This window comes from Pongo abelii, chromosome 6 (genome assembly GCF_028885655.2).
Source record: "Pongo abelii isolate AG06213 chromosome 6, NHGRI_mPonAbe1-v2.0_pri, whole genome shotgun sequence".
NCBI lineage: Eukaryota > Metazoa > Chordata > Mammalia > Primates > Hominidae > Pongo > Pongo abelii.
Window position 1 is genome coordinate 85,422,530 of NC_071991.2, and position 25,583 is coordinate 85,448,112.

Sequence of the window (25,583 nt, forward strand, 5' to 3'; positions counted from 1 at the left end):
TAATCGGTGGCACTCCTACACCAGTAATGTGAGTACTGACCTGAATTTAGAGACATCTGGATGGCAGCAGATAAAAACAAATAACAGGTGCCTTGGAATGGAATTCTCAAGAAGCTAAGGGCAGACATAGGTAAATCAAGCAGTTCCAAAGAACTATTCCTTAATACCTTTACTAATTAGTGAAAATATATAATCCTCATGCTAATGTAGAAGCTATTCAAATAGGATGCCATATTGAAGGAGATTTAAAAAGCAGTACTAGAGAAAAAAATGCCACTATACACTCAAATTCTAAGTGTATACGTGACAAATTAAGCCCCAAACATGACAAATACAGCCCCAAACAAATGTCAGAACAAATCTCCACAGCATAAATTCACTTACGGTTTATTAAGTGCCAACCATATGTGCTAGGTGCTGTTACGCAAAAGGGATGCCAAGAGGAATAAGATATAAGATGTGGTCCCTAGACTTGAGGAACTCACAGCTAACTCTGTGACAGACACACAAACAGATCATTGTGACTTAGAGGTCTGTATTTTAACAGCAACGCAAACTGAGTGTACTGAAAGCACAGAAGAGGGTGGATCTAACAACAATTAAAAAAAGTAGAAGATTGATTCGGCTGTTACAAGAAGAGAAGGGAACGAATCACAAGAAACTTACCACTCTGAAAACAGAATTCATTACACGTAAAATTTCAAAAGTAAAGTGAGTTGAGCATTCAGTAGACACAGAAGTTAAAATGTTACGACAAACCCCTTAACATTCTGAAGGAAAACACTGAGAAGACCAAGCAAGCAGGTATAACATAAATTCCAAGAAAGACAGTATATGAAGCTGTAAACCTACCAACTCAGCCTCATAAAATTAACTGTGGCAAGGGGACGATCAACTTTCTGAAAACCATTAGAAAACTTTTATGCTGGAGCTCAAAGAAACCGATACCCTCAAAATAGCACTTTGACATGCTGAACTGAAGAAGCCTGAAGGTCTCTTTGACCTTCTGCCCCACTCCCCGTCTCTGCCCCGTCTCTCAATCCCCTGTCTCTCCCAAAGCACAGGATGAAGTTGTTCTCTGAAGTCCCCTTATCTGCCTAAAATCTGGACCTGCCAAAGAAGAAAACAATTACCTCTGGCCCCTTTCCTGAGTTTCCATTAACTGAACTCTTATCCTAGGGAGAAAGACTGAAGTCTGTCAACACACCTGGACAGACTTTTGTCACAAACCACTGTCTGCTCTGCAGGCCCAACAGATGTATATTCTTGTATATTCTTCAATCCCATTGAATTTCCTTAAAAATCATTTACCAGACCCCTAAAAGCATTCATACATCCCCATCTCCCTTTCTCCTAATAAGAATATATAAACATCTATTCACATTGGGTTACTGGGTAACTATTCCTCTATGATGACCTTGTGCTATGCACATTAAAATAAGTTTGTGCCTTTTCTCATATCAATGTGCATTTTGTGAGTTAATTTTTCTGTGAACCTTTAGAGGGTGAAGGGGTAGTTTTCCCTTGATCCCGACATTTACAAAAGACATTTTAACATCCTTAACAAAATATACACTGGCAGATAGGGGTGGGAAGGCTCTAAGGAAGCAGCCACCCTACTGAATTCAATGGAATGCCCCATGGACTACTCTTGAAATGTCTTTAAAACTCAAGCTTTAGCGAGTTCTTCCTCTAGACAAATAGGCAAGTCCCTAACTTTCTAATTTAAATTTTTTAGAAAATCACTTCACTTGGTTGTTGTATAAAACACACAGGAAGCTATACTTGATCTTCTATGAAAAACCAGAAGACCCTGTGAGAACAAGAAGGGCCACCAGGGAGGGGGCCACACACATTCTTTTTCTAAAGCACAAGAATCAGCTTTGCTAATAAAACCTGGTAAACACCATTGGAATCTCAGGCGCTAAAAAGAAAAGAAGGGAGACTAATACTTACTGAAAGTTTATTCTAATTTAAAGGCTATTTTAAGTAATTTTATACAAATAGCTTAATCAGGCCCGGGGCGGTGGCTCATAACTGTAATCCCAACACTTTGGGAGGCAGAGGTAGATAGATCACTTGACTCCAAGAGTTCGAGACCAGCCTAGACAACATGGCAAAACTATGCCTCTACAAAAAAAAATACAAAAAATTAGCCAGGCATGGTGGCATGTGCCTGTAGTCCTAGCTACTTGGGAGGCTGAAGTGGGGAGATCGCTTGAGCCTGAGAGGTGGAGATTGCAGTGAATTGAGATCGCACCACTACATTCCAGTCTGAGCGACTCTACATTCCAGTCTGAGTGAGACTCTGCCTCAAAAACAAACAAACGAATAAACAAAACAAAACAAAAAACCCCCAACAAATTACTTAATCCTTTCCATCTACCATCCTGTATTTTTCCTTTTGTTTAAACAAATGAGAAAATTAAAGCTCTAAAGACATAAGAAACATAGTCATCCAACCATAACACAGCTCTTGTGAATTTTCCACCACACCTCATTATCTTAAATGAGGTTGATGCTGAATAAATGCATGGATGAATAGTTATACACCCAATACAATCAAAGTGCTTTTATTATTAAGTGAATCAAAGTTTGTAAAAGCCTCAATTAGCATATAGTATAATGAGCACATGATTCTTCAATTTCTGTTTTTGCCATTCAAAATCTTAGAAGTAGATAACATGAGAGAAGACAACTTCATATGCTGAACTAGATAAATTAATATATTTGAAACTCTTTATCTTTCTACTATAGTAGCCATAAGATCTTCCTAAGAATATTTTGCCTTCTCAGGATATTCTATTCCATCTTTATAAACGGAGATTCATCCCAAATCCATCAGTAGGATCACTGAAGATTTATATTCCAGTTTGAATATGTTCATTTTCTGTAATAAAAATCCAATGAGAAATTGTCTTAAATAGTAATGAAATGATGAACAGGGACACTTTTGCCAGCAGCAGGTCTATCTTTAGCCAGTTGTCTTGCTTGGCATGCCCAGCAGGAAGCAGCATATTCTCAGTGCCATGGCATATACTTCTTGGGAGTATCCCTTAACACTTCCTCTATTCCCTTCTGAAACTCTTCACAATTTAAGGTAAAATAAATAAATTAATTAATTAATGGTATTTTATCACAATTTTTAAAGTAAGTTGATATAAAGCACACACTATTGGATTCAATGTTATGTTTATTGCTCAGAACTACTGACACTTGCAGTAAGAAAGAAGCATTATAACCAATCCCTCTCACTGAAGTCTAAATAGGTGAGGTCAGATGCCCTTTTTCTCAGTGTCTAGAGGCGTCATGCTCCGTGAATGGTCAGAAATACACAGATTATTTAATATATGCGGTTCAATTTAATCTGAGATGAAGCGCGGTGAATATCTTGTAGATTTTTCAGGGCGTGTGTCAACTTCTTTTAAGGAATGTGCAGGGTCTCTCAGGGCTTACAGAAGATTAAGAAATCTACTAATAGGAGTCATTAGCAATGGGTCCTACCATTTAGAACACAGCAGTAGTGTCTTACAAAGATAATTATGCTACTCTTTTGTCATGTTTGATACTCTATAACTCAGGTTTCTCATCTTAAACATGGTTGGTTGAGTGGTTGGTTGAGTCTTAGATATCTTTGTTAACCATTTCACATTGTTAAATTACATCATTCTGTTATTTTATGAATAACAGAAATGGAAGGGATTTTATAAATTAAACAACTGGAGTTGAATCACTACCATTTATTGAGTGCTTACTATGATAGACATTTTGCTAAGTGTATTATACACATTCGATAATTTAACCCTCACAACACCTCTACCAGGTAGATATTACTATTTCTATTTCACAGAAAAAGAAAGAAAGCCTCAGATAAGTTAAGTGAATTGCCTCAGCAAAGTAACACAGCAAGAAAAAACAAATACCACATCTTCTCACTTATACTTGGGAGATAAATGATGAGAACACATGGGCACATAGAGAGGAACAACACACACTGTGGCCTACCAGAGGGTGGAGGGTGGGGGAAGGGAGAGGATCAGGAAAAATAACCAATGGATACAAGGCTTAATAACTGAGTGATGAAATAATCGGTACAACCAACCCCCATGACATGCCTTTACCTATGCAACAAGACTGCACATCCTGCACATGTACCCCTGAACTTAAAAGTTTTTTAAAAAAAGAGGAATTAAGTGAATTGGCCAAAGGAACACACAATAAGTAAGAGAGAGTGCTGATATTTGAACCCATTTTTGTCTTACTCTGACACTACAATTAAGAGGGCTGCTATCCAAAAAGGCGAGCATACTATTTAATTAAAATAGCTATATACTATGTGAACCTAAAGCTACAAAATATGACACTGGTAGATAAATGAAAGTTATACATGAATAATAAATACTTCAAATAGTATGTTCCATATTTAACACGGTATCATTTAAAAACCCATAGACTGCAAAACCTTAAACTACCCATATATCCAACTTCCTAGAAGTTAAAAATAATTAGTTAAAATCCCAATTATATGCAGTCAATGTCAAAATATTTTGTAGTATGCATCAGATAATGGTTTAACTGCAATACTAGGTCTTCAATTTTTAAAAGCCACAAAATGATTCATCATGATTCATTCCATTTAGTTGAGTTTCAAAACAGCTAATGCAAATATTAAATCCTAATTTGTAATGCAATGTACACCCAAATAGTTTTATTTTACAAAGTATCATTGCAATTCAAAGTACTGAATTTTTAAAGAATACTTAGAGGGTTATACAGAGATATAAAAAAAAAAGACAGAAATAAAACCCTAGCTATTCAACATTACAGTATAATTTATGTGTCACTTTGGACATACTTGACAGTGTTAAGTGTGCTACTGGGATGGTATAAGACACAAGCATTCATGCTAAGGCATCAGTCCTTTCACATGTATTTTTTTGCAATATATATTTTACAGATCCAGTTCTTGGAAAATCTGAGTAGCAGGAGGAGTTTGTCCTGCCACTATTTTGCCCTGTTTGAGTTCTTCCATTCTTCTTTCTGCTTTTTTAGTTACAATCCCTAAGGCTCTGACGTAAGTAACATGCTTTGTCATTTCTAGATAATGTAACAATTTAATTTACATTCTTTAAGATCTTTGAACATTAATAGGCTTTTCCTAAAGATGAGAACTTTCTGGAGAGAAATAACTCAAAAAATGAGAATTTCAAGTTCGTGGGCAAGCTGCTGGGGAAATAACTGCTTAGCTTACCAAGTAAGTTGGCCTTCCATTCCACACTCTCTTTCTACTTCAAGGCAATGGTGGACACCAAGCAAGGCGGTGTTTCCGGTATGGAGGTGCCTACAATGAGCAGGCAGTTTAAAGCCATGGGATCTAGAGCTAGGAGACTTATAATAAGTCAAGTGAGGCTAGTGTGACTGATCTTTGTTTTGTCAAGTTCTGTAAAAGAAGATCTAGTACAGTAAGTAGGTTTCCAAGTTATTGGGCTTTGTATATACTGTGAAGCATGTTGCGGCGGGGGCGGGGGGGGGGGCTGGGTCTTCCTAATAAAGGTGGGCATCTGCCTAAAATTAGTATTAGAAATATTCCCTAGGTGAGCAGAAACTGTTAAAGACAAGCTGTTGGATTTAATAGCTATCTAACATAATTTTCCAAGAGAAAAACTGAAACAACTGTTCTAAGAAATTCAAATAACATAATCTTATTCTGTCATTGTCCAGTTTCTGTCTGTCAGAATTATAGGGCTGACCTGACTGATAAGTGCTTTTCTGAACTATACAGAAATAGCACAAAATCCAAATTGGGAAATGGAGAGTCAGTAGTTCTTCCTACTCAACTTCATTTGGGAACTTATGCTACTCTCTCCCAACTACAGGGCCATTCTTTTTTATACACAATGAAAATGAATCAATATTCAGAGTTTAAATGGTTTTTCCGACTAAAGTAACAGCTTAGATACTAAATCAAAATGAATTATCTTAATATCAACTGAGAAGGCTAGTATAACTAAAAAGAGAGAGATGTGGATAGAAAAATTGACAAAGGTGATAGATCTTGAGTTTAAAGGCCTTGGAGTAAATTACAAAAACAAGCTATACCAAAGAAAAACTAATTTCAAATAGGATGTAACATTTAACAACTTGTGAATTTAGATACGTATGATCAACAAACCTCTTTCTCCATCCTCTCAGGTGGGTCTGAAGTAACAGAAATTTATACAGGAATGAGAAAATACCTATGAGCTGTACTGGCTTGACACAGGAATGCTGTGCCTATCCAAGACAATATGTGTATACTCTACTACTTGAACTTATTTCCCTCCGGGGTCTCATGTCTGTCTTGGAAAACATGGAAACAAAGGGGTCATGTGCAGATACATCTTAAACTGGAGAGAGGCAAGGCGATGAGTGTAAAGCCCAGGAGGGTGTTTCCCCTATTCTTAATGGGAACTCCCAAGTTGGGTAACTTACAATTAAAGCATCATGTAACACTTCCAATCATTGTCTGCATTTCATCATTCTTTGGGGTGATTTCTTTTCAATCTGGGTTTTAAAGGATCTCTAGGAAAGAGTGTACTGTTTAATTAGCTGGCCTTAATTCCTTTGCTGGATCCAAATTGTTACGAGCAAATCAGTGGATGATCCCGAGGATGCAAAAGACATGTTCTAAACAACTAAATGCAGGCCCCATATCTTAACCAGAAAATTCACTACTCAGATCCCCTCTGAATGTCTAACACAATATGAGCTGACATGTGGGATTTCATTTTCTTTTATCATTAGTCCTCCACTTTCTAGATATGGAAGATTATTTTATTATAATAAAAATAGGATGAAAACATTCAAAAAAAAGCCTGGACAGACACTGAGACTTGGTGTCAAATTTTTAAAATATTCTTTAATGGCCTCATGAAATAATCATATTTCTTAATTAAAATACAGAATGAGGAAAGGCTCTATAATATTCACAGTCATGTGTAGTAGGAAATTATTAGGAGCTAAATGAGACGCTCTAATGAAGAATATGGAGAAAATCAGGTGTCACTTGGTTTTCCATCTGAACATTAGAAAGTCTCATTTAGAAATCAATTCTCCGTGCCATCTGGATAATACAATCTTATTTGGCATAGCATTATTCTGTCTGTTATACACCTGCTTGTTCTCTGGTCTATTAAAGAAAAATAGCAAGTTTTCAACCAAAATAAACCTCCTATCCTTTTAATTAATATATCTATTGAAATGAAAAATAAGAATCAGCTTTATGCCTATAGGATTTCGGATACTTCAGAGAATAAGGCAGGAAATTCAAAATTACTTTGGTCATTTTCAATTGTTCACAAAAAAAGGGCAAATGTGTTTTTGCAGGGAACCTTCTAGAAAAGTCATTATGATAACAGAAATGGAAGTACATTACATAAAAACACAGGAAGATTCAATCTCATCATGGTAATAAGATTCAAACATCTACATTTCTGGATATCAGCTGGAGACAGCATCAATTAATCTTTTTTTCATGAATCTTAATTTTCAGTCTCTCATGCTTATCAATTTTTAAAGAACACATGAAAAACTGAATAAAGGATGAAATTTAGACCATTATAGTCATTTGTGAAAATGCAATGGTCAATCTGTAAACCACTGAGAATTATAAAATCAAGAATTAATACAAGTTCTATATTCAACTATGATAGCTCAAACCCAACATAATTTACAGTGATTGGTCTTTAAAGGGAGTGGGGAATTAAACTACCTTTCCAAAAATATTCTAACCAGTTTCCCACATACCAATTATCACCATCTACAAACTGGTTGCAATGCCTTTAATCATCATAAATATTTATAACAGGGCCAATGTCCTCAGGCTTTTGATTCAGGTTTTTAATCATCCTCTAATTAATTGCTAAAATTACTTTGTCAAAAATTGATATTATGCTTAGAAATAAACCATTTGTTATTAGTGAATATTTATTTCAGAATGCCATATTGATAATAGACACATTTTGTAGGCAATTAAAGTAGCAAAGTGAGTCTAGAAATTTAGTTAACACCGGCTTTTTAAAATGAGTCTATTCCAGTGCTTACAAGAAATATGCATCAAGAAAAATAAAACTTTCACAGATGTTTTGCTGAGAATTAGTACAAAATTATCTTGTTTTACTATGAAATCAGGAGCTATGTGTAGTTCCATTTGTTCTTTTTTTCTCCCCTTCATTCTTCCAGGATACATTACCATTGTAATGCCTGAAATTCTACCCAAGTCTCACTAAGGAATAATCTCCACAATTCTTAAGTGCAGGATATCCACATTTTTATAATACACAATTATATATAAAATATCAACAAAGACAACTATGTACAGTTTTAGAATCCTAGATAAGTGTTTAAAATGTTTATGTATACTGTCAGCTGCAGAATGATGAAAAAGTCAAAATTGCTAAATTTAGAAGCAAAATGATTTGATCACGGTGTTTTCCTATTGTTCACCATAATAAAAATTAAGTATTCATCACATTCTGAACATTTAATAATCTGTGAAGTGTTTAGCAAACATAGAGCTTCCGTGTTACTAAAAGGACATGCTCTTTTAAAGACAATAGCTTATCTCACCTGGTTTTCCTATCTCCATAAATTTATAAAGAACTATTACAATGTCTTATTTTAGCTCAGCTGAGGTTTTTTGTCTATATTTTCCCAACAATCTAAGATGATGGGAAGATCAACTTTAAAAAAAATTAATATCTAGCACAGCATTATGAACAGCTGTTAACTTAGTAAATATTATTTTTATGTTCTTCATTTTTATATTCATAGATTTAAGTGACAATAAACATCACCACATGAAAAAATGTTTATATATCAAACAGAAATACCCATGAGACATCTGTCACTATGTCATAGTCAGAATTTTTTGAGAATAATTTCACCTGCAGTTCAGATCCTAAAGCAACTCTGGAGGAGACCCCTGTCTGTAAGCAAACAGTGAGGTAAATCCAATGCATAATTAGATGAGTGGCCTCCCATAGAAACCAACATGGTAATAAGGGTTGTCTGCTTCCATGCACTGCAATTCAGATGCCAAAACACAAGGCTTTAACAAGCTACATCTATTTTTTAACTTTCCATACCCTTGGAGAAAGTATCACTATTATCATCAATATGAAAATGATGATGAACCTATGTGACTTAGTATTTCGAAAGTCACAAATAATCAAGCTAATTACAGTAATTTAATGTATTAATCATGTAGCTCAGGGAAAAGAACATTGGACAAAGAGTCAAAAAGCCCTTTAACACACTCCATCATCTCAGTGAACCTGATGTTTACTTTCTATGAAATGTCGGGGGCTGGAATGAACCATTGATCCAGGACGCTGGTCCTGGAATGAGCTTGGCTACAGCATTATCACTTAAAGAGGTATTTTTTGTTTTGTTTTGTTTTAAATTACATCAACATTCAATGTTTAAATTATTATGACCATGCAAATGTTATTTACAGCTGAGCTATAAAGTTTACTATGAATACCTTTCTTTCCCCTGCACAAAAATTTGTTTTTCCTGGTGTTAGTAATAATCTAGTTCTTTTGTTTGTCAGTTTGTTTTCCTTTGTTTAGTTTTCTTTGTGGTCACTACTAATTCAACACCAAATTCTTTTCCCATCTTTTAAGTCTACTTAAACACATTTGGTATTCTAACTAACAGTTTTATCTCCTTTATGAAATCTCTCCTGGAGACTTCTGGCCTGCTGGCTTAGCAAGTTACTTTCCCAGCCTGATGCATAATTGTCATCCTAGGATTCTCTTCTTCTTTATCCTGGGAATTTCCTTCACCTCTCTCCTGTGATGGATTTTGTTACCTGGTTTCTTTGTCTTCACTTCCTTGGCATATTCCTTGAGTATCAGTGGAGTATATCCTCAAGTATCTTCCTGAGAAAGAATGTAACACAGGCAAAATTTTCAACTCCTTGTGCATCTGAAAATGGTAATTTTACCTTCATACTTCATTGACAGTTTGCACAGAATTCTAGGCTGAAAATACTACTGTGTCCAAATTTTCAAGCTATTGTCTCACTGCCATCCCCCTTTCAGTGTTACTGTTGAAAATCTGATGCCATTGTAATTCTTGATCCCGTGGAGTAAACCTGTTTCCTTTTTTATCGATTTTTCTTTGAACCCAGTGTTCTGAAATTTTGCAATAATGAACATTATTTTCAGTTTATTTTTTAAAATGATCTAGGCATTAATCTAAAAACTCAATCCTATACATTTGAAAGAATTATGGTTTCATAGTTATTACTTTAATGATTCCCTCCTTTCTTTTTTCCTCAGTTATTCAGATGTGGGATCCCCTAGATTAGACCTCTGATTTTTTGATACTTTCTTTCCCATTTTTCATCTTTGTATTTTTTGGTTTATTTTCTGGCAAATTTCTTCAATTTTATCTCCCATGATTTTATTGTTGTTTTTAATTTGTTATATTTTTAATTTCCAAGACTTCCTTTGTGTTGACTAAATTCTGCTTCTCAAAAATAATACGACATTCTTGTTTTATGGATGAATTATCTTCTTTTCCCTCTGAGACTACTAATGATAATTTTTTAAAGTTTCCTTCTCTACCTTTCCCTATCCAATCAGTGCAAGCAACTTGGCTTCCTCCAAGTTACTCATTTGTCAACTAGGGTCTTCACTGGAGAGTTTCTCGGATTCTTCAGGTCTGTTGTCTTGGAATGATCAGATCCTTCACAGAATACTCTTAAAATCTTTTCCTTGAGGCAGGACTTTTTGCTGTCTGAAGCTCTCCATGCCAAGCCCTGTCTCTCAAGCTTTCCCCTGCCTCTCCCTGACCTACACAGCCCCCACCTTATTCTGGGTCACCACCCACTCCCCTGCTGGCAGACTGAGGAGCAATGGAAGCCAGCAGGCTGCAGGGCTGTAGAAGAACAAGAGGCTAGGATTGCTGGCAAGTATACATGTCCCCAGGGCTGGGGAGTAAAGCGATGCAGGGACATAGGGAGAGTCAGGAGATGCTGCAGATCATGGGAGAAATCTTGGCCTCTCCTCCTTGTGTCTGAGCAAATGCCCACATTTCCTACTTAAAGATACTTTTTAAAGTATATTTTTATTGATACATAATATTTGTATATATTTTGGGGAGCCCAGGGTATTTTTATACAATCATACAATGTATAATGATGGGTATTTAGGATATCCCTGACCTCAAATATTTATAATTTCTTCGTCTTGGGAACATTCCAAATCTTTTCTTTTAGTTATTTTGAAATATGCAATGTATTGTTGTTAACTATTGTTAGACTACTGTGCTGTCAACACTAGAACATATTCCTTCTATCGAACAGTATGTCTGTACTCATTAATCAAACTCTCTTCATCCCCCACCCTAAAATCCTTCCCAGCCTCTGGTAACTATCATTCTACTTTCTACCTCCATGAGATCAACTTTTTTAGCTCACATATATGAATATAAATACACCCTATTTGTCTTTCTGCGAGGGGCTTATTTCACTTAACATAATAACCTTCAGTTCTATCCATACTACTGCAGATGACAGGATTTCATTCATTTTTACGGCTGAATAATCTTCCATTGTACGTATGTACTGCACTTTCTTTATCTATCAATTTGTTGATGGACACTTAGATTGATTCCATATCTTTGCTATTGTGAATAGTGCTTCAATGAACATGGAGGTGCAGAAATTTCCTATCTTTTGGATAAACACCCATTAGTAGGACTGTTGGATCATATGATAGTTCAACTTATAGTTTTTTAAGAAACCTCCATAGGTTCTCCATAATAACTGTACTAATTTATATTCCCACAAACAGTGTATGATTTCCCTTTTCTCCACATCTTCACTAACATTTGTTATGTTTTGTCTTTTTGATGATAGCCATTCTAACTAGGGTAAGATGGAATTTCATTGTGGTTTTGATTTTTACTTCTCTGATAATTAGTCATGTTGAGCATGTTTTACTACCTATGCACCATTTCTATGTCTTCTTCTGAGACAGGTTTTTTCAGGTCCTTTGCCTACTTTTTAATGAGTTTGTTTCTTTTGCTGTTGTGTTATTTGAATTCCTTTTATAATCTAAATATTAGTCCCTCGTCAGATGAAGAGTTTGCAAATATTTTCTTCCATTCAACAGCCTGTATCTTTGCTCCTGTTTCCTTTGCTTTGCAGAAGCCTATTAGTTTAATATAGTCCCATTTATCTATTATTTTTATTTTTGTTGCCTGTGCTTTTGAGGTTTTAGCCATGGAATCTTTTCCTAGACCAAAGCCCTGAAGTGTTTCTCCCATGTTTTCCTGCATGAGTTCAATAGTTTTGGGTCTTATGTTCAAGCCTTTAATCCATCTGAAGTTGATTTTTGTATATGGTGAAAAATAAAGGTCTTGTTTCATTCTTCTGCACATGGATTTCTAGTTTTTCCAGCACCAGTTGTTGAAGAGAATGTTATTTCCCCAAAGTATGTCCTTGACACCTCTGTCAAATATCAGTTGACTATAGGTATGCAGATTAATTTGGGGGTTCTCTATTCTGAGCATTTTTCTGTTCAGACACATAGGTGTCTCTTTTTTATACCCATAACATGTTGTTTTGGTTACTATAGCTTTGTAGTGTATTTTGAAGTCACGTAGTATGAAGTCTCCAGCTTTGTTCTTTTTGCTCAGTATTGTTTTGGCTATTTGGGTTCTTTTGTGGTTCCATATAAATTTTAGGATTGTTTACCTACTGCATGAAGAATGTTATTGGTATTTTGAGGAATTGTATTGAATCCGTAGATTGCTTTTGGTAGAATGGTATTTTAATAATACTAATTTTTCTGAACCATGATCATAGGATGTCTTTCCATTTGTATCTTCTTCAATTTCTTTTATCACTGTTTTGCAGTTTTCTTATATAGATCTTTCACCTTCCTTGGTTAAACTGATTCCTACATAATTTTTGGTAGCTATTATAAATTAAATTGTTTTATTTCTTTTTCAGCTAGCTCATTATTGGGGAAGAAATACTACGAATTTTTATATGTTGATTTTGTATCCTGCAACTTCACTGAATTAGTTTATCAGTTCTGTAACTTTTTTTGGTGGAGTCTTTAGATTTTTCTATACATAAGATCACTTCGTCTGCAAGGAGAGATGATCGGAGGACTTCTTTTGCAATTTGGATTTTTTTCATTTTTTTCTCTTGGCTGATTACTCTGGCTAAAATTCTCAGTATTACACTATGCAGACATCCTGATTCTGGGAGGTGAGAATATACATATGTGTGTGTGTGTGTATATATATACATATAAAGCTTTTCAGGTGACTCTACTGTGGAATAAAGTGAAGACCTCTTAGTTTATTACTGAGGTTTCTTGTATCCACAAATATGCCAAGAACTGAGACTGTCCAGGACATTTCAGAAGATCCTCAACAAATCAAAGATTTAACTAGTTATGGGGAAAGGAATCCCCATAGATGAGTACATTTTGCTGCTTTTAAGGTATTTTAAAAAATAAGAATAGGTAAATCACATCACATTTTTTTAGAAACAAAAATGTAGTCAGTCATCTATCTGTGACCATGTTAAACAACTTCCAAGTAGGAAAAGTTCCTGCTGTATATAAATACCCAGGCTCACTGTAAGTGTCACATATAATTTCCGTGACATTATTTCTACACTGACTACACATTTCACTCATCACTAAGTTTCTCACCATGTCCTAGGAGGCACCAAGTCCTGTAGTGTTAAATCTTGTTTATCACCATGGTGCAACCTGGACTTGGAATGAGGAGCAAACAGTAAGTATTTGAAGTATGATGAATGACCATGTGATGATAGAAAAGCACACAAAGCTTGAATAGGAGCTGGTGAGACAGTTTCTAGAGGCACAGCCCAGTTACTGAGAAACAGTAACCTTGAGACCCATCTCTCCATGACCATTAGGAGATAAGGAAAAATAAAATGTAATGGAAGAAGCAGAATGTATAGTAAAAATGGGACAAAATTCATCAATGTCAGTGGCCTGAGGACAGGGAACACAGAGATGCTTTGTGGAAAGAGGTTTTCTTTTTTTCATCAATAAAATTTTCCACCAACAGTTGCTGATAACTAATGACACACAGATGATTGGTGAGAAACTAAACAGGGATAATAAAAGCCCAGTGATGTCATGACTGTGGGAAAGGTTCAATCAGTTATTTAATCTCAATTGCATCACTGAATGTGAAAGTCAGGAAATCAAAGTTAGCTCAGAGGATCTGCTCATTTCCACTGTGGCTGGTAGACTTCTGAGCTCCCTGGGGCCAATGGTCTCACTAGCTGAGTGATCGACACATTCTCAGGGATAGAATGGGAAACAAGAATGAAGATGTATTGTACTATTGATTTCAAAGCCAATAAACCCTAAGAAGAGAACATGTGAATGTATAAATGAGACAATCTGAGATTTTAATGTTAAAAAAATTATGTTCATGTTATAATACTAATATTTAGAGTTGGAATTGAACATAGACAAGATTAATAAAACAGGTGTTTTCATCCATTAAATTTTCTAACCTATTCTAACTACTAATAAACTATATATTAATGGTTACAGATTTTTAAGAAAAATGAACAGTCAAAAAACTTTAAGGAAAGGCAATCTAATAAAACACAAAAAGAAGACATAGGAAAAAATCAACAGACTATAATTTCTATATCGATTCCATTATTTATTTAACAATATTTTGACAGAGTTCCTATAAGTTCCCACATTTTAAAATTATACAGTGTAACTGACCACTATATAAAAGCCTCTATTAACTTGTCACATTTATACATATACATATAAAGTTTCCCAGGTGATTCAATTATGGAATAAAGTGAAGACCTCTTAGTTTATTACTAATAGGGTTTCTTATAACAAATGGGAAGAAATGGAGATGAATAAGTTTACTTCAAATATATCTGTAATATTCAATTGGTTCTCAGGATTATGAAATGTAGTCATTTGAGTTACACAATGTAAGCACATAATTAAGCCATATCAGATATAACTTTGATCTCTTCTAATTCTATTGCATATACGAAGAAAGAGTTTCCTGTTTGAAACTTGAAATTTTGGAATAATTTCCCAAGATGATTGTGAGGTCAAATTTTAGGAAATCGTAGTTCTTTTGATACTCGGTAGTAAAATTGCTACTAAAAGAAAGGAAAAAGAGTAGCAGGAAGTAGAACATGCTTGTACATAGAAATAAAAAGACATGCATCGTGAACCCACCATAACATTGTTTTGGATCATAATGATGCTTTATGTTGAAACCAACTGGTACATCAGTATGGGTTCCAAGCTAGAACTGAGACTCCCCTCTACTGTGAAGTGTTAAAAAGTAGGATTCCAGTGGTTTTTCACTCATTATTAGCAAATGTTTCTCCAGCAAGAAAATATAAGATGAGATCTAAATATTAACACCCCAGTAAAAATATTTAATGTTGAAACATGGTTTCCAACAACTCAACTGAAGCAATGACTATGATTCACCTCAATATCCCTTCTCTTTACACAAAAAATTTTAAAAATTTAAATATGTTATGGTAGAGATGCTAGACTTCAGTTCAAAAAATACACAACAAGAATGTTAACCTTTGGCTTAAAAAGATCTTTTCCTACCTTCACATTATCTGGATGCAGTCCCCCAGGGTGCTTGTCCATGTACTGACATAAATCAGTGTGCTAGAAAAGAAAAGGAAAAATGTATTAATAACCCTCTGGATATAACATAATAAATCAATATTTTCCTACTTCAAAGTCACCATTACCTTCTGAACACAGAAAATAAAAGACAAGTGGGTGGATTTTTCAGTGTATGTAGTGGCATGCCTCCCCACCCCCTAATTTTAAACACAATTGAATCATTATTTTTCCCTCTTGGCTCTGTTTTATGTTAAATATTTCTATGTATTAAAAAGAATACATGTCCATAATTTGTTAAGTGTCTCATTTCCTCTTCATTGAATATATCCTTATACTTTAACTTAGAAAACCACACACATTTAACCAATGCAATTATAATGTCAATTATCCCATATTTTCCAAGTGCAAATGCAAATAAAAAATATTTATTTTATATGAGATAAAAATACCACAAATATATTCTGCTAGCGAAATTAATCACTGGACTTATCTCTATGTCCATATTCAGAAAAAATAATATTCAGGTTTCTAGAACTCCTGAATATATTTGAGCAAATATGCTTCATAAATTAACAGAAATATCTTCAAAATTAAAAATTAAGATAAATATACCCAGATATAAGTTTAAACAAATATTCAACATTTCATGCTGTTATTCTTCTAAATATGCGAAGCTCGATTTGTCCACAAGTAAATATCTTCTTCTTAATGCTTTTTCTGCTTATATCATAAACTATATATAATTTTTTAAAAGCATGTAGTTACTATTCACATTTTTATTCTTTTATTGGAGTGTACTGTAAGATTTATAAAACTGAAACATTTAATCATTCAGTAAAAGCCAATGAACATGAGCATTTGTGCCCCAATATCAGGCCTGAATTACTGAGGAAGTACAAGTTTTAAAATACATTCAAGAACCTTGCTGTAGTCATTTATAACAACAGTTCAGGTTCTGTTATTAAGCTTTCATTGCATGCTAGGTTATAATTGCTGAGGATACAAAGCAGAAATTAGCCTTCATCATTCATCATGTACTTTTTGAGCCCATATGTTCCAGGCACAACACTAGTCACTAAGAACACAGGAGTAAATGAAACAGATGCAAATGGAAAAAAACCAGACGTGCCACTGATTACAGTAAAGTCTGCTGTGTAGTATTTTAAGAATAGTGCTGGATGATGTTCAAGGGCACAGCAGGGGAAACCTAATGAGGTCTAGAGATTTCAGAAAGGTCTCTGGAAGAAGTTACTTCTAAGTAAGACACGAGTAGAGAATGAAAGAAGTTAGCCAATTGAAGGGCAAAGGCAAAGAAAATGGGTCAGAGAAAACGCTCTTAGATATGTTCTGAGATGAAATTGCCTTTATCTTGGGCAACCCAAGCTTTGATTTAGCTTCTAAATCAAAGTCAAACTCCATGCGGGTAGAAACTATGATTAATTTGGAAATTATTCTCTCTCTGGTCCAGGCAAAATGTCAGACAAAGAGAAAAAGGAACTAAGTACAGATGGGAATACTTTCACATATAGGATAGCACACTAAAAACAAACCTAAAACATGATTAAAATAGGTTCAATGGAGTTTTTCCTGAGTAACTATATAAAAGTTTTATTTCATGCATTTAGTGAAATGAGGAATGACTCTGGACCCCAAACTGCCATTTTGTAACTTCATATTGTTAACTTCCCCATCCTTAAATAAGGATAACACCATCCTCAGAGAATGACAAATAAAGAACGAGAGAACATTTGTTTTTGAAGCCAGTATATGATAAGCACTTTTTACTTATAATAAATAAAAATAAGGTATTCTTTTAAAATAATGCTCATTATACTACAAGATCCAGAAAGACAAAAAGCGTATCTAATCTGTTCAATGCTTCACACACAAGAAACAAAATGGTAAAAGAAAAGTACATCCAACCATATCAAATCACATGTCCATGATGTGTTGAAAGGCTTATTAAAAATGTAAAATCTCAATTTTTAAAACAAAGAAAATCAAATTCATATTGCTTCACAAATACAAACTAAGAACAATAAATACCAAAAATCCAGAAAGTCTGAAAATAAATGTTTATTTATACTTTTGATATTTTATTTATATTGCAAATATCAATAAAAAGGAATCTGATATATCAATGTAAAATCACGTTTAACATAATTCAAGAAACATGTATTCAACGTTTGCACACCTAACAATAGGATACATTATTAAAAGCAAAAATTGACAAACATCAAAGAAGAAATGGAAAATTTCACAAAATCTTGAAGGGTTTTGCTTACTCCTTTCAAAAATTAACAAACAGAATTGGCCAAAAAAGTAAAGCTATAAAGGATATAACAGTTAAATAGCATGCCCAATAAACTCATGCTACACATGCTTTTTAAACACAAATGGCCTACTCACAAAAACTGACAATGTATGAGACAAAGAGAAAATCTCAAAAATTTCCAGAAAGCTGAAATCATATTACATCCTTTCCTCAAAACTGAATAAAATTAACATCAGAGTATATTATATTTCATCAACTCTAAGACATACAATTCTTTTCATCTTTGATACTGGAACAACAGCATTCATTTACGATTACCCAGGCAATGAATGCAATATAGTTGTTATCGCCTGTGTCTCAGCAAACTTTTTATTTTGCTCAATTTGCAGAGTTTACTCAATGGCATGAGTCACCAACAAACAACTTAAGGACCATCTGAAGAAGAAACAGTGAAGGATGAGCCCTAATTGTTACCTAGAAACCATTTATTGAAATTTTCAGGTAAGATTTTTTTTTAAGTGCCAGAATTAAAACTTCTCCAGCTCTTTCAAAAAGCATAAAATAAAAATTCAGAATAAGAAGGCATTCAATCATAGTTTAATTCAGTGCATTTTTTCTTTTTTATCAATAAGGTTTCTTCCAGTCAATGGTGTTTTAAGTTCAATGGCAGCAGGAGGAAAATAAGGAAGAAAGAAAATCAGTTGAAGAGAGAGAATGAGAAAGGGGGGAATGAATAGAAAAATCTATTTTCCTAAAAATGCACAAAAAGTTAAAAAGTCTAAAAATACTTAAATCAGTAAAAAAAGAATGATAATAAACATACTACATTTCAAAGCAATTAAATTTGGTCAGAGCATCAACAAGAAAATTTAGACCTTTAAATGTATTTATTTTAACACAAAAATGACTAAAAATGAATAAAACAACCAATAAAGTAAAGCTAGAGAAAACAAAACAGACAAGAAAAAAAAGAGAGAGAAGGGATCAATGCAGTTAATAGCAGACATTAAATAGAAAAACTAGAAAACAATAAGTTTGAACAATTAAACAAAAACCTACTTCTATGAAAAGCCTAATAAAACAAACCAACCTTTGGCAAGTCTGATTTTTTTTTATTAAGTGGAGTTTGCCAAGACATAATCAACATTAAGAATGAGAAAAACGAGGGTGGGCATGGTGGCTTATGTCTGTAATCCCAGCACTTTGGGAGGCTGAGGCAGGCGGATCACTTGAGGTCAGAAGTTTGAGACCAGCCTGAGCAACTTGGCAAAACCCCATTTCTACTACAAATCTCAAAAAAAAAAAAAAAAAAAAAATTAGCCAAGTGCAATGGCAAGTGCATGCAATCCCAGCTACTCGGGAGGCTGAGGCAGGAGAATTGCTTGAACCCGAGAGATGGAGGTTGCAGTGAGCCAAGATCAAGCCACTGCACTCCAGCCTGGGAGACAGAGCAAGACTCTGTCTCAAAAAAAAAAAAAAAAAGAAAAGAAAGAATGGGAAAAGTGACAATTAAAATTGTGAAGATTTTAAAATACAGCACTGTACGTACAAACTTTAAACCAGTACATTTGATATCTAGAAAAAAATATTTTTCTAAATAAAACATAAGTTACAAAATTTGTAAGACATAGGAAGAGCTATAACTAAAAAGGTACTGAATTCAGACAGTTTTAATAAAAAATGCACCAAATCTTCAAATAACATATACAAGTTATTCCAGAGTACAGAAAAAGATAAGAATGCTTCCTACTCCTTCTTTAAAACACAATGTCAAACTAGGCAAGGACAAGAAAGGGATGGAGGGAACTAAAACAATCTCTCTATGATCACAGTCACAGATGTATATATTCTAAAAATAATAACAGTAGGTGCTAAAATTCAATATGGCATTAAAAAACTAACACATCAAGACCAAACAAGGCTAATCTTAGAAATGAGAAATAGTTCAATATAAAAACATATGTTAATGTGATCCTCTAAAATTAACAAATTAAAGAAGTGGAATAGTGGTGGGTACAAAAGAACATTTATGGTGTTATATATATGGCATGTATTTATAGAATGCCAACTTTGCATAAATAAGATGAACTCTACACTCACAGAGCTAGCATTCTGTGTATATTATATGCTTGTGAATTATCTTAAACTTTTCTAAGAATAAAGTATTCAAGCTTCTTGTTTAAAATGAAACAACAAAACCATGAGGAAGGAAATACATTAAGGACTGGAAAAAAAATTCCTGATCCTCCAAGTCCAATGACATTAGCACCAAGAATTGCAGGAAAAAGATCATCTCCAGAAATGAGATCTGGGAAAACGTAAGACTTTTCTACAACTTTAAAATTTTAGGTTTTTTTTTAGATGTAGGGCATGAAAACGTGGTATGTATATGTGCACCCATCACCTATACACACACGGCTTCCTTAGCTGTGTAACCTTGAGCAGGTTACATAACCTCTGTAAATCAGTATTACATAACTTTGAGCAGGTTACATAATCTCTGTAATGAAGACAATCCTAGTTCAATTTTCATATTAACCTCACATGGTTATCGTGAAAATTAACAGGTAAACATCCATAACAGTTTCAGAACATTGTCCAGCATATTGTGGATACTATAGGTGATGATGATTCATGATGATGATGATGACAGTGACTTTCTGTAGTGTGTTTAGAGGTAGGGAAGCAGGGAAGAATTGTTGGAAGGGATTGAAATAAAAACAGGAATGATACATATAGTCAAAAGTTCCCTAGGAACTTCTAGGAGTTGCATTTAATCTTTACATATGTGTTCTTCCTATGTGCATGCCCAGACATTCCCATTCCCATGCCACCACTCTCTATATACAATCACTGAAACTACATCCAGCATTATATCACTAACCTCAGAGTGCTCTGAGTGATTAGAGGCAAGAATACGGAGAATCTCATATGGAAGAGGGAACAGGAAGTAGTACAATGTCACATTTTGCACCTTAACATTGATGTTTCACAAATTTCTATTTTACCTAAACTAAAAACAGTTTGTTTTCCCTCTCTCTTTTTAAATACATAGTATTGTGCCTGGGACTGCATTACATGTGCCTGAATTACAAATTTCATTATATTGTACATATCTTTTTTCTTTATACATTCTTTCCTTAGTTTTATTCATTGGATTATGTGATCCTTATGATTTGCACTTATCCAGAAATACAGAACTACACTTAAGAATGACGCCAAAAGGCACTGCTGGGTATAAAAGTTCTGAACAGAACATCACTACGGCATATGACCAACAGATCACTCTCCTGTGATGACATACTAATAAGCTCAGATGCATCTGGCTTGATCTCTGGCTATTTCTTATTCTAATACCAAGAGGACCACCTATAGACTAGACCCCTGGTAACTACACATATCCAAAAGATTGCTTCCCTCCAATCCCTACCATGGCTATGGGCTAACATCTCCTCTTTCCTTCACTATATTATGCCTCACCTCTTCGTCCCACACTTTCCCCTTTACTCCATCACCATTGCTATGCCTGAGGATAATGCTACCAGATATACTTGTGTCTGACAAGGTTACACCCGAATGCCTTAAATGAAGTGGGTGGTTTTAAAGGAAGCTATCAAGTGTGGCTTGACTCAGAAACCAAGCAGAAGACAGAGTGAGCGCAGAAAGAGGCTCTGAAGACTCAAGCCCCACACTAGCATATATTCCTTTCAAAATCAGAATCCTCTGGGAGGCAGAGGCAGGCAGATCACGAGGTCAGGAGATAGAGATCATCCTGGCTAACACAGTGAAAACCTATCTCTACTAAAAATACAAAAAATTAGCCAGGTGTGGTGGTGCACACCTGTAGTCCCAGCTAATTGGGAGGCAGAGGCAGGAGAACTGCTTGAACCCAGAAGGCAGAAGTTGTAGTGAGCCAAGATCGTGCCACTGCACCCCAGCCTGGGTGACAGAGCGAGAACAACAACAACAACAACAACAAAATCAGTATCCTCTTTCCCTGCTGTTGAATACCCATCAGGTAGCATTTATCTGGTTATTTACATAGGTGCAGGACTATCTCCAGGGGAAGGAATCCGAGGAGGGTATCTGAAATCATAATCCTCTGGAGGTGAAATGTTTTCTGTAAAAGAGTTTATGAGGTTTAGACTGTGGGTTTCCCATATTGATTTGATTTCTCTGTGGCTGGATCAATTTAAAAAGCAAGAGAAAAATATCCCCTTGTGAAAAGACAGAACATGGAAAGACCACAGAAAATTGAAAAGATGTTTTACTCATAGGCATTTTCACAGTTGAGTCTCAGTTAATTGCAGTCATATGCAGATCTGAGAACTATACTGACTCATCTTAGTCATGTGCTGCAAAAACAGCCATGAGGCTCAAAAGGAAAGACACGGAAGAAAACTAGAAAGATTAATTATGTATATAATGACCATTTTAAAACAGGTGTGAGTGGAGAACTGCCCCTTTTAAAAGAGGAGGACAGAGAGGCCAGATCAAAGAAAAGGTAAAAAACAAGCTAGAAAACAACACTCATCTTTGCATATTTTCCTCTCTCCATCCCTTACCCTGTTTTGAATCTGACCTTGGGTCAAGGGAAAGAAGCAATATCCCTCCATCTAAAGCTACTGGTAAGAAAGCTATCTGAAACTCAGACCACCTCTTGGACTTGAAATTTTGCCGTTTCCAGGGCAGAAACAAGTATAGGAGAACTGTTAATAGGCTTCCTCTTTCAGTAAGTGCTTATGTTTCTCTTTACCTAACTTTTCATGAAGTGAGGTTTTCCAATTGTTGACTCTTCAAATGATCAGACCTCCTATTCATGAGATATCAAGTTCCTCAGAGAAATTCTGCTTTTGCATTAGCATTGGCTTTCAAACCAGACTTTTCCCTTCAAGCAAAAATCCAAATAAAGCCCCTTCCTGAACACATGTATTTGTTTCCATTCTCCTACAATGTCAAGCCTGGTGTACATAATATTTGTAAGCTAATTTCGATGTTCTTCAGGAGCACTGCCAAAATGTGACATTGAAAATAGCATAGCCCTAGTTTTTGCATCTAGGCTAAAAATAAGGAAGCCATTCCATGGAGATGACCAACAGAAATCCTCTCTTGAAAGTTACATTAAACACAGACTCTATATCCTTAACTTCTGTTTCATTTAATTTTCTATTTGAAAGTGAGAGGACAGTCAATATATTCAAGCTTTGTATAGATTTTATAACATACACACAAACGAAAATAGTTTCACTGGCATAAGGATACAGAAAGACTACAAAAAATAATTCTGAATTTAATCTTAAATAGGTAGGCATAGTTTATGTGTAAACACCAAATTTCAGTTATATTTTGTTTTGAAATTGATGAAAACTTTAAGTGAACACATTGTTTTAAAAATGGGATATGTTACAAACTAGTCAATACAGTGCAAAATGGAAGCATAAAAATTCCCTGATTGATCTCTGCTTGTTTAAGAAGCTCCCTTGGGTACACATACCATCTGATTATAGACACTCCAACCTCTTCCAGGTGAATGAACCCATTACGAAAAACTTTAAGCCACCCTTTCAATGGTAAGAGGAAATATCAGAAGTCCACAATTTTCTGAAGAAAAAGGGCGATAACTTCCACTTTCTGTGGTACCCCATGTGGTCCCAAAATTTATGGCAATGACGGTAATTATTAGTGTGGCCAAGGAAGCAAGGGTGGATGCCTTGATGCTTATTTTCCCACTGGCCAATGTCATCTTCATTACCAGTGTCTCATGTCTGAGACACAGTGCACACACCACACACATTTCACTACAACCACACTTAAGGGTGGTTCTGAACTTTGAAATAACTCACTATCCTTTCATTAATAGTTTTTAATCTACTTCACCTGCACCTTATTACAGTCATGTAATTTATTGGGAAATTGTTACTGCTAGAGGCAACTGAAGGAAACTTACAGAAGTTGAACCCTCCTTTCTTCTATAGCAATCAATGCCATTTTCCTCTAGGTATAACCTCTGTTTTATTCAGCCTACATTGCTATAAGAATTAAAACATCAAATTACTGAGCAGTTAGGTTCAAACTGCTCTTATATGCAGTCCACAAGATTAAATTGACTTTGAAATTGCACTTTTCCCTGTTATGCTTTACAGTACTTATCTACTTCACTTCCAAATTATAATTAATAAAATTATAATGTGAGTTCCAATACATGAGAATCATTCATTAATGAGAAAAAAGGGAAAGGAAAGTTTAACCAACTTATCCTTTAAAACGAAATCACAGGCATTCAGGGTGTTTAACAGAAGAAGTCTGTACCCACTGTATATTATATATCAAAGGGGCTCTATCTATCTACCTACCTACCTACCTATCTACCTACCTATCTATTGAGACAGGGTCTCTCTCTGTCACCCAGGCCGGAGTGTAGTGGTGTGATCATAGCTCACCATAACTTTAAAGTCCTAGACTCAAGGGATCCTCCCTCTTTAGCCTCCCAAGTAGCTAGGACTGCAGGCATGTGCCACTACATCTGACTAATTTTCTTATTTTTTACAGAGACGGACTCTCACTATGTTGTCCAGGCTAGTCTCGAACTCTTGGTCTCAGGTGATCCTTCCACCCTGGCCTCCCAAAGCACTAGGATGACGGGCTTGGGCCATCATGCCTGGCCTAGAGGGGTCTGTTTTTAAAACAGTGATTAACAAATAAAACATTGCAAGCATTTTATCAAATGTTATTCAGGTTTAATGCTATATTAAAATTCCATATCATCTTTAACAACAAAAACAAGCCATTCATGAACCAGTAAAAAAGTGCTGTCTCTCTACTCTGAAGACAAGATTATAATTACCACTAGATTATTATGCCTCAAGTTGCATCATAAGACATGGTATGATGATAGAGACAATATGGTCTTCAAACTATTTCATCATCAAACAATCAGATACGTTATTCTCAAGTATTCCACTGTTCCTGTACAGACTTATTTGACATATTACAATGCCTATTTACGTTTTGTTTTATTTTTACCTGGTTTTAAGCCATTTAGGAAAGATTTAAAATTCAACCAGTATACCACATACATAGTCCCTAAAGAGGGTAAAAGTAGTTATCATACACAGTATTTTATACTACATAAAAATCCTCTCATAGCAATCACAGTGCAATAGTTTGTGCCTAATTAAATTAGCCATTTCTTTTTAGTCATAACATGTATTTTCTTTCTTCTTTTTGGTCATAATAAACCTGTACGTGTCTTAGATGTCCCATAATTCTGTCTAAATGATTTCAGCTGTCATTTCTGAATCCAAAACGTATGGGCAGCCTAGGGCTGGTCACTGGAACAGGAAGCATTTCCAAATGCATTCCCATCATGTAAGCCAGCAACCTGAAAAATCCCTTCCATTAAAACAAAAAACTTACTATTTGGCTTTTGGCAATGACATCATGGATAGACAAATTATATAGCTCTGTCCAGGCAGTAAGACTATTGCAAGCCATTCTTCTCTGATAAAAGGAATGCCAAGTATTCATGCTTTAATAGTTCAAGTGTCTGAAGTGGTTTCAATCTTGCAGGAGTTAATTCTTAAACCCAAACATATTTCTATATCCATATATATATAACTTACCACATA

At 34.9% G+C, this 25,583-nt stretch overlaps 1 protein-coding gene across 11 annotated transcripts in view; it reads right to left on the reverse strand.

Moving 5' to 3' along the window:
- Nucleotides 1–25,583, reverse strand: part of CDK14 (cyclin dependent kinase 14) — a 592,876-nt gene that overhangs the window by 288,157 nt on the left and 279,136 nt on the right. For all 11 annotated transcript variants that reach the window (XR_010140627.1, NM_001133044.1, XM_009243031.4 and 8 more), the window contains 1 exon segment: nucleotides 15,657–15,719. Coding sequence is in view for 10 of the 11 variants with exons in the window: in NM_001133044.1 (NP_001126516.1) it covers nucleotides 15,657–15,719 (63 nt within the window). In the remaining variant the exon portion in view is untranslated.